Source organism: Convolutriloba macropyga, chromosome 1 (genome assembly GCF_964194025.1).
Source record: "Convolutriloba macropyga chromosome 1, txConMacr16.3, whole genome shotgun sequence".
NCBI lineage: Eukaryota > Metazoa > Xenacoelomorpha > Acoela > Convolutidae > Convolutriloba > Convolutriloba macropyga.
The window spans coordinates 43,347,729-43,358,514 of record NC_134468.1 but is presented as its reverse complement, the minus strand read 5'-3'; the positions used below and the strand labels follow the sequence as shown (position 1 = coordinate 43,358,514).

Below are 10,786 nucleotides of genomic sequence, written 5' to 3'. Positions count from 1 at the left end.
AAGATTTTTTCGAAATGTTTTTTCCAAGGAGTTATCGAGGTTTTAATTTTTCTGAGCATTATATTGATTTCCAATATTTACTTCACATTTTCTATAATTTGTGATCAAATTTTCATCAATTTTGCAAATTATATTAAAATTTTTGACCATTCTGTCATTGGCTTTACTTTTAAAGATTAGGAGTAGGGTTGCTGAACTGACTGATCCTGATTTTTTAACCAATATTTTCGCTAAATTTCAAAATTCAGTTTTCACGAAGAATAGACGATTTGTTTGATTTTGCCGGGAGCAAACAGCTAAAAACTTTTAGCTCCGAAGAGGGCTATTTTTTCTTCCATTTAACATGAATTAATTCCGGTTCTGGAATTAAAATTGTACGGGCTTAAAATTTGTTCGGGAATTAAAACTGTTGCGGCTTAAAATTTGTTTGGCAATTTAAACTGATTACTGTCCAAAATGAACAATTTAATTTGAAATGTTACTCGTTTCAGTAGACAAGCAGCAACAGCAACACTGTGTTTCAATGGATATTTCCAACTTCACCATATTTTTCTTATGTCGGTCAAATTATAGCTTAATCTCCTGAAAATCAATTTGAACGCACTTTTCAGTAAAATGAAAAATTTCCTGTTGCAATTCTAAGTTTCAACAAATGGTTTTACGGCTTTGAAACTCAGAGCAAAAAATAATATCTTGGATATTAGTCGTTTTGAGGTTATTCTTAATTGTCTTGACACGTCATCACATTAATGAGAGTTCCCATTGGAGTTGAAAAAGGACAAACTAAAACTGAATGATCGTTTTCACTGAAAATCTTCTGGTTTTCACAGGCTTCGACACCGTTTTCTCAAAATTTACCTGACACTTTTAAGTTCTGCGTAAATTTGCCGTTTGTATTTGTACTTCGCATTCTTATGACAAAATCTGTAAAACGAAAGATCTCAATGGCTTCTTATAGAGGCATAAATTAGCCTATTTAATGCGTCAATTTGATAGCTATTAGTTTTAATGACTATGAACTTAATTGCTTCTTTAAAAAATAAATTTTTTGAACCTTGCCCCTGTTTGCTCTTCTTTATTTTCAACTCGTAACTTATTGTCATTAATATCCGCAGATCCCATCTTTCTGATGGAGCAAAATATAATTTCTACACCAATTTTTTTTCAATTAATGGTTTTATAGCTTTGACACTGTGCTTCATAAAAATTGTTCTTCATGCAGTTGGTCAATAGTTGGACTGTACTCTTTTTCGTGTATTTTTCACATAGCCCCTTTAAAAAGAGGGCCCATTGATGTTCAAATGAGGTCAAGCAAACTTATTCAACATTTTTAGCTAATAGCTTAGTTAATAGCTTGTTTTAATGGCTTCAAATATTTTCTTAAAATTTTGTTAAATTTCTAGGTCTGTCTGAATTTGATGTTATTTTGTAATCATATGACCTAATCTCAACAAAGACAGGTACTATAGTCTTCCAAAAGCAATTCAATTTCACCTCTCTAATACTGTTGAAAGCTGATAGTATTTTCAGAATTTTTCAAAATTATTTCGTCTCAAAAAGTCGATGGAATTTTGAATTCGCGATTCGCGACTTTTTGTTCTTTTTAAAACTCGTTACCTATGATCATCAAAGACAAGTTTCATATCTTTTTCAGTGAAATTAATTTGTTTAGCTTAGCTTTCATCTGACGTTACTTTGGCTTTGCTCTTATTTGTTGATAAATTAGTCACTGTTTGCCTTCACTGTTTGTCTCGTGGTCACTGTTTGTCTCGTGGTCTCATTAAAGACAGATCTCATCATCCCCCTATTGCTGCATTATTTAAATGATTCCCTGCTTTCAGTTTGAAACGAGTTTTTAAACTCACAAACCAATTATTTTTGAATAATATTGGAAATTTTTAAATTTTTCCATCTTTTCCTCATTTGGTAGAAAAGTCACAACTATGGACGAGCGGTGTCAGAAAATTATGTGCAAACGCACATTACCGAGCCTCCTTGTTCACAATTAGGTTGAAACGATGTTTAGAAAAGCCTATTGCATTCATACATTGCATCTAATGGTTCAATAACCCATCAGATTCAGCGATATCAACACTGAAACTCAATTCCATAAAGCAATGTTCCTTATCCTAACTAAACACTGAAGTATCAGCTGCTTGGAATCAATAATTTTGAAAAAATCTATACTTCAATTTTTCGACTCAAAAACCGCAACCTCGTGTTCGTACCATCCGCACAAGCTCAACTTACTTGCGCATTCGGCATCACCGCACTGTCCCGTTTCCTGTAACCACTCTTCATCATTGCTACCTCTCACATGAGGAACACTAGCCCACAGCATGCATACCACGATGCTCACGATCCACATATTTCTGCAGCACAATTTATTTTCACTTAAAAGAGCGAAATTCAGATTGAGAATTTTCATAGAATTTTTCTTTCAATTATTGTTTTTTCAACGGCATTAAAGGTCTCCGTAAATTCCGAGCAGTAACATTATTATAAAATAACAAAGCATTTCAAGCACAATCTTTCCTTTGCGTTGCTATATTTCTAAAATAAGCAAATACAAAAAGCGTAACAGTTGTATTCATTCAAACTCATACTGCTACGAACTATCTTATAATGTTTGTCCGTCTCAAGTTTACACAAAAAAAACAGTAGCTTGGATTCCCTTATCATATTGTAAGCATTTAAATTGGTCAGTCAGAAAATGATTATGCCATACTATAACTATAGTAATCTATTTCGTTACTATAACTATGTATTTAGTTAAAGAGATGCCACATTACCTAATGGGAAGAAGTTGCATTCTTACAAATGATGGGTGATGACATTTTCCCTTGTCTGTCATCACATCTAAAAAAGGAAAGGTTAATTAGCATGACGTCGAATTCGAAGGATGATCAATCAGAACAATCATGCAGATTGGTGAAGAAGGTTGCTAAATAAAAACTAACTGGAATGCCCATCTAAACGAAAAAATAGGAAAGATAATCTAACAGCGAAGAAAAAACAAATAAAAGCTTAAATCAACAATGAGGCCCCATATGTTTGTTTTTGAAGAACGAAATATGTTCAATAATACTCCAGAGCGTCAAAAATATTTTCCTGATCAATAAAAAATTGAGTGAAGGACAGAAACACGCGAATACAATTTCCATCCTTTTCTGTTATCTGTTTTTCTGATCAGATCAATGGCGTTATTGGGTAACTGTTTGAGTTAATTCACTCTGCCACTTCCTCTAGCCTTCTTCTCGCGTATCTTTCCTGCTATAGCTAAGTGCTCCAACTCCCCCTTCTTCGTGACATGACAAAAAAATTAAGTTCTCGCAATCTAATCTCTTTAATCAGGACTTCCAGTTTTCATCCTTATGTTCTTGTTACAAAAAAGAATCTCATTTCATTGAAATAAATTTTAGCGGTAGCGAACTTTAGTTTCACGTCTCTGTCGTCTTTTCCATCGCAGCAGATCGTTGTTCCCAAATACTTGAAACCTCGTACTAATAAAATTCTTTTTTCATTGACAGTTATTTCCAGTTCTGTTGAGTCATTTTCATTCTTCTTAGAAACAACAATTACTTGTTTCTTTTTAGCGTTCAGTGACATGTGGTACTTTTCACTCTGCAAGTTTACTGTATCCACAATTGCTTGGAGACGCTTTCCGTTTGAGCTATCAACACGGTGTCATCTGCATACCTGAGGCTGTTGATGACTGTTCCACCGAAGGAAATGCCCGGCATATTTTCGATGTTGTTCTTCACACGGTCAAAGGCCTGGCCTTCTGATATTCAATGAAACACAGGTAGACGTCATTTTGAACTTGGAGCGCCCTCTCTATATTCGCCTTCAGGACAAAAACTTCATAATAATGCCTCGTGCATGAAACCTTACTGAATATCGGCAAATTGAGAGTGGATAACCCTTTTCATTCGGTTCATGATGATTTTAAGTAGATGTTTGAGGATGTGATTTATTAAACTTATGGTTCTGTAGTTTTCACATTCGAGTGCATTGTTTGTTTTTGGCAGAGGGATGAAGGTGGAGCATTTCCACTGCTGAGGTATTCTGACCGCGCTCATACACTATATTGGGCAGTTACGTGAAACGACTCATGCCTCGGTCTCGCAATAGTTCCAAAAACTCAATGCTAATTTCATCTGGTCATTATTTCCTGAGGCTTTATTTCTTTTCATTTTTCCAGAGCATGGATAACATCTATGTTCCAATATTTCGTAGCCACTGAGTGGCGCCTGGCACTTATCTGGTTTGGCTGTTCTTCTGCCTGATATTTTGCTGATCTTCTGATGTGCTTCCTGGAATCTAGAGATATTCATATTGAATTTCTGAGCATTCTGTGTTAAGATATTCTTCCTTTGCTGCATTACACATCTTTCTGATTTTACGATTGAGGGGGATGACATCTTGGTCTTTCAATCTCATTTGCCTTCTTACTTCCATTTCCGAGAATCTCGTTCGCCATCCAGGGCTCGTGCTCTCTGGGTTTCAATTTCGGCTCATTTTCCGCCGCCAACTTCATAGTTCTAGCTACATCTTCAAACTCAAAGCGAATATTTCCCCAGACGTTCTCCCTGAACTCTTCGATGCCCAGTCGATAATCACACCCTGCCCAGTCGATAATTCCCTTCATACTGTTTTGGGTGACATCAGCTGGTACTACTTCACAATAACAGGGTTGTGATCACTTCCGCAGTCACGTGGTTCAGAATATGAATCTAGAAAAAGAACACTGAAATCAATCAATTATTGCTGTGCAAAAACAAATAAGTAGATTGCGCAAAATAAAATGGCAGTGCAAAGTATCAAAAATAATAGCGATGTCATTACTGAAAAAATTTGAACAAATTTGGTTCTAATTGGAACCCAAGAAAATTTAGTTTTTAAACCTAAGACAAACAATCCTGACATGTTTCCAAGACAAACAATCCGATAATTGCAGGGTCTCTTTTAAATTGCTCAAAAAATGATTGAAGATTTGTTTTTTGAATTTTTTTAAGATACAAGGTAAAGAACTCCAGTCCAAGAAATTTTTTCTAACGAAAGAATTTTCTAGTTTTTAGCTTTTGAATTTATAGCCCCAGTACGCGAGTCCAGTTCTTTCATTTTTGTTGATTTTCCAGGTTTTAAGTTCACAGCCCCTGCTTTCATCAAATGCTGGCAGTTGATTGGTTTCAATCTTCCAGATGTAATTTATTCACTTTAATTTCAAAAAATAATGCATAGGTAGCATTTTATGTTTTAGTTTCAGATCTTTAGATGAATCGAACTATTTTCTCAAGAAGGTAGCTTTAACTGCTCCATTTAGTTGTCTTTCTAGTGTTAGAATAAGATTTTGCTTGATAGACTGAATGATAGTTGCTTAATAATGTATGTGACTCAAACTAATGCGTTGAGAATTAGTTTTTTCATAATGTCTGGAATTGTTCTTTTTATTGTATAAATAGTCTTAATACCGGCTGCCATTTTTTAGAATGTTTGTTTCTTCTGGAAAGTTATAATCTATCAATGTGGACGCCTAAGTATCTGATTGCCTCTTTTTCATCAATGACTTTGTCAACAACCATATGTGTGTTGGTAGTTCGTTTTGTTTTGCTAAAGACTATGAAATGTTTTAGAGGCATTGAGAACTAACTCATTTGATTGGAAAAAAGTAATTAATTTTTGTGTTTCCATTTCTATATTTTTTTTGCCATCTTCGGTTGCGGTATTAGATGTGAGAACGATTGTGTCATCTGCATATTGAATAAGTTCTGTTTCGTTGTCAAGGTATTTATGCATGTCATTTATGTATAAATTGAACAGCAGTGGACCAAGGACAGTTCCTTGAGGAACTCCTCTTGTGAGTTCAACTGAATCACATAGAATGGTTTGTATTTTTACTTGCTGCGCGCTATGAGACAGAAAATTTTTGATTAGCAGCCTAGACGATGTATTAAAACCTATCATATCTAATTTTTCATCAAGGATTATGTGGTTTATGGAGTCAAAAGCCTTAGATAAATCCAGTAGGGCAGCATATACATTTCTTTTATCAGTTTCTGAGCGTAAAAACTCAGTACAGTGCGTGATTGCATCTGTGGTTGAAAATTTTTTTTCCAAATCCATATTGCGTTTTGGAGATGAGCTTTTCACTCCATAAGTAATCTACAATTTGGTCTCTGAGAAGAGTTTCAAAATTTTTTGATATACATGGTGTGAGTTAAATTTGTCTATAGTTGTCTGGATCCTCTGTGTCTCCTTTTTTGAAGTGGTATTAGTGACTTTTTTAAAGATTTAGGAAAACTTAGTCCTTTGATGTATTGATTTATTATGAATGACAGATGTGGAACAAATTCCGACAATGCATCTTTAAGTGCCCATGCTGGTATTGATGAAGGGCCGTGTTGTTAGCTTACCTTGATATGACGTAAGGCGTCGTGACATTCCTTTTCTGTGACAAAACGGAAACTGAATGTACGTTTTGAAGCGTTGTTTTTCTCTCTAAGGCCCCTGGAAACTTTTTGGTCCTTTGTATTGGCCAAGATGGGAAAATCGAAAAATAAGAAGGCTTGCCATTTTCTTATTCTCGTTTATGTAGTCACCGAAAACGTTTCTCAAACATTTAATGTCCGTTTGCGTTTTTCTCTGATTCCGTATTTCATTTATCAGTTGCCATTTTTGCCTGTCCGTTACCGCAGCCTCAATGAGATCTTCGTAAAACCTGTTGAAATCATTTGTTTCCAATTTCACCACATGTTGCTTTAGTTAAAAAACATTTGCAGTTTTCGTCGTTTAAAAATATTAGGAGACTTAGTTTTTTTAGTTAGCCATTTATCAGCCATTTGAAAACGATTTTTATTGTTTCGTATGAAACATTTTTTGAGAGGCGCATGCAGATTTAGTACTTGCGCTAGCAGATAATCAAAAACTTTAACCATTTGAGATGGGTTCAAATTGTTGTTATATAAAAGTGACCAATTAAATCCCTTACAGATATTTGGTAGCTTTAATTTTTATAGTTGATCTTGTCAACAATGTATTTAATTTATCGAGGTTGTTTTGTTTTTGCATAGCAGTTAAAAATTCCTACAACACCAAAATGATCACTTTTCAGGTTAGTATCAACAGTGAAAACTTTTTAAAATAAGCTTGGTTCAGATATGAGATAATCAATTAATGTTTGAGTTTTTGAGTCGTTGAAGATTCTTGTTGGTTCTTTGTTATCCTGAACCTGTAGTCCGTAGGGTGTAGTTAATGTACACAGTTTTTCTCGTTTTCCCTTTTTTTAAAAAACCAATTTTGAAATCGCTTGTCACAATTATCTGCTCATTTTCAGTGGTAGCATAGTCAAGGTTTAAAGCTATTTCATTTGAAAACAATCTAGATTGTTTTTATTCGGGCAGAATGAAATGTTTAGTAAAACTTGTTTTTATTTGCGATGGTGAGATTTATCCAGATCGACTCAAACTCTGGGCTAAATTTGTTCAGGTCATGCCTTATTTTTGGCGACAGACGTTTTGGAACTAGTTCCATAACTCCTCCCCCCAATTCTTATTGTCAGACATCGATGTTGACCTGTGGTTGCGAAAGCATACATAATCGTCTATGAATGGTTTGCAGAAATTTTCCTCCTCAAATTTCGTTAACCAGGTCTCCGTGAAGCAAAACAAAACAGTTCGTATATGTTGTTATCAACTGTTTCAAGTGAAAAGTTTTAGAGATGCTCTGGCAATTTAAGCACAAAAGTTTCAGTTTTCTGCGCTTTTTGAAGTATTCTTTGGGTCTGAGTTTGAGAGAAAATTGGTCCTGGATTTGTTTCAATGTCACCAGATCTAAGGAGATTGATTAATATGAAAAGAAAAGAAGTAAAATTCATGGCAAGAAAAATTGTAGTTAGTTTTACTGTTAAAGTAAACTTAAAAGAGAAACCCCTTCATAGAGTCTTTTTACAACACAATTTATTTCAATTCTCTTTCACTTTCTCTATTGACGCGTGAAAGCTTGAGGTCAATAGAAGAAAGAGGACAAAACTTTTTTTGGGCCAGATATAATTGTTATTACTACGCTTCCGTAAACAATTTTTTCAATTCCGTAGTGTCGCAATAGTTGTAGTTAAGGGCAGTTTTGTTACACTATTGAGCATATGACGCATTAGCAGCATAATTTGGATTATGTTGGTGTTGCCAAACATTCGAGCCATATAACGGATTATATCTGTGTTGCCTGTGGTAATTGATTTTGTTTGCTTTTGCATATTTAACGTCATTTGGACGGCCCTGTAAATGTGCTTGCACTTTATTGATAGATGGAACAATGTTGTCTACTCGACCGTTTGAGCTAAGTAACAAATGTGATAGCATCCAAAAATTTTTAGCAACGGGACTCCAAATCGATGGTTAGGGTGAACATTATCAAAGAATACGTAGCTGTATCAAACGCTGTTGTCGTCTGTTTGATCGATACTAGTTCCTTCCTCTTAAATGTTTTTGTTCACATTCAAGATTTTAAATACAATTTGTTTACTGTATGTGCTAGTTATTAGCTCATTAAACTCATCAATGCAATTGTTTTTGTCCATGTTTGCGGTAAGTTTTTTTTAGAGGACGAACTGCGCATACAACAAATACTTCCGTTTGAAACTTTTCGATACATTTTTTAACAAGTTTGGCATGATCCGCAAAGTGGCCTTGCGCACTTTTTTGATGATGTTTAAGAACATTGTTCGTGCCGTCTTGTAGTATTAGCGTTTAAATTTTTCTTTCTTCATATTCAGTTAAAACCTTTAATTTTTCATTTGCGGTGGATCCCCTGTATGGATGTACAGCACAATCAATTGGAATCATCGTTTTATCAAATTCCAATTTAGCGATTATGCTACAGCCCAAAACTAAATTTCGGGTCTCCTCACGAAGCGGTTTTTTCGGAAGGATCTTACTTTCTCAAAGTCGTCCATTTGCGTGCTAATTTCTACCGTGATTCCTGGTCGTGATTGGATTCCAGTCTCCAGAGTCCTGGCCGAGTTATCGTGCACTTTTGATCCACCATCCAGTATCTTTTGAGCATATTTGGTTATAACATCTTTCATAAACATATCTTTTTTCTCTAACTTTTTTTGTAATTTATCAAAAATTTTGAACGCCTCCTCCTTTGAGAGGCTCATGCAGGTTTGTTTGTCAATCATTTTTTCCAAGTGATGCAAATAGAGAAACGATATTGTGTTACGGAAGCAAAAAGAACAATTAAGTTATTGAACATTAATGTTTAACAGAAGAGCAAATAAAAAATTGCGTCACTCAGCGTTTCTAAACATATTGTACGTCATTATGAAATCGATGTGATTTCTGGAGTACCCATCTGGGCTTCAGGTCCATTGTGTGTTGTCTGATTTCTTGAACAGTGTATTGCATTAGCACATGTTGTTGGATTGTCACCATTCAATTGATCTGTCACCACTCTCGTTCCTGTTGCGAAGACCATGAAAACCAGTGCCCGGTGACTTCATTTTCCCCACTTTTGCATTGAAATCTCCCATAATGAAAACAGTTTCATTATGTTCCGTCTTCCTCACTGCTGCTTCAACATTTTCATAGGAGGTCTCAATCTCTGAGCAGTCCTTTTCATTCGTGGGTCCTGGATTTGTTTCAATGTCACCAGATCTAAGGAGATTGATTAATATGAAAAGAAAAGAAGTAAAATTCATGGCAAGAAAAATTGTAGTTAGTTTTACTGTTAAAGTAAACTTAAAAGAGAGACCCCTTCATAGAGTCTTTTTACAACACAATTTATTTCAATTCTCTTTCACTTTCTCTATTGACGCGTGAAAGCTTGAGGTCAATAGAAGAAAGAGGACAAAACTTTTTTTGGGCCAGATATAATTGTTATTACTACGCTTCCGTAAACAATTTTTTCAATTCCGTAGTGTCGCAATAGTTGTAGTTAAGGGCAGTTTTGTTACACTATTGAGCATATGACGCATTAGCAGCATAATTTGGATTATGTTGGTGTTGCCAAACATTCGAGCCATATAACGGATTATATCTGTGTTGCCTGTGGTAATTGATTTTGTTTGCTTTTGCATATTTAACGTCATTTGGACGGCCCTGTAAATGTGCTTGCACTTTATTGATAGATGGAACAATGTTGTCTACTCGACCGTTTGAGCTAAGTAACAAATGTGATAGCATCCAAAAATTTTTAGCAACGGGACTCCAAATCGATGGTTAGGGTGAACATTATCAAAGAATACGTAGCTGTATCAAACGCTGTTGTCGTCTGTTTGATCGATACTAGTTCCTTCCTCTTAAATGTTTTTGTTCACATTCAAGATTTTAAATACAATTTGTTTACTGTATGTGCTAGTTATTAGCTCATTAAACTCATCAATGCAATTGTTTTTGTCCATGTTTGCGGTAAGTTTTTTTTAGAGGACGAACTGCGCATACAACAAATACTTCCGTTTGAAACTTTTCGATACATTTTTTAACAAGTTTGGCATGATCCGCAAAGTGGCCTTGCGCACTTTTTTGATGATGTTTAAGAACATTGTTCGTGCCGTCTTGTAGTATTAGCGTTTAAATTTTTCTTTCTTCATATTCAGTTAAAACCTTTAATTTTTCATTTGCGGTGGATCCCCTGTATGGATGTACAGCACAATCAATTGGAATCATCGTTTTATCAAATTCCAATTTAGCGATTATGCTACAGCCCAAAACTAAATTTCGGGTCTCCTCACGAAGCGGTTTTTTCGGAAGGATCTTACTTTCTCAAAGTCGTCCATTTGCGTGCT

At 35.1% G+C, this 10,786-nt stretch overlaps 1 protein-coding gene across 5 annotated transcripts in view; it reads right to left on the bottom strand.

The window, feature by feature from the left end:
- The window catches only part of LOC142339324 (uncharacterized), a 152,801-nt gene extending 149,914 nt beyond the window's left edge, over nucleotides 1-2,887 (bottom strand). For all 5 annotated transcript variants that reach the window (XM_075389292.1, XM_075389301.1, XM_075389310.1 and 2 more), the window contains exons 1-2: nucleotides 2,793-2,887; nucleotides 2,251-2,372 (exon numbers count right to left, since the gene is read on the bottom strand). In XM_075389292.1, the coding sequence (XP_075245407.1) occupies nucleotides 2,251-2,372; nucleotides 2,793-2,854 (184 nt within the window). In that variant the 5' untranslated portion in view covers nucleotides 2,855-2,887. The remainder of the gene's footprint in view (nucleotides 1-2,250; nucleotides 2,373-2,792) is intronic.
- Nucleotides 2,888-10,786: the final 7,899 nt, after the last annotated feature.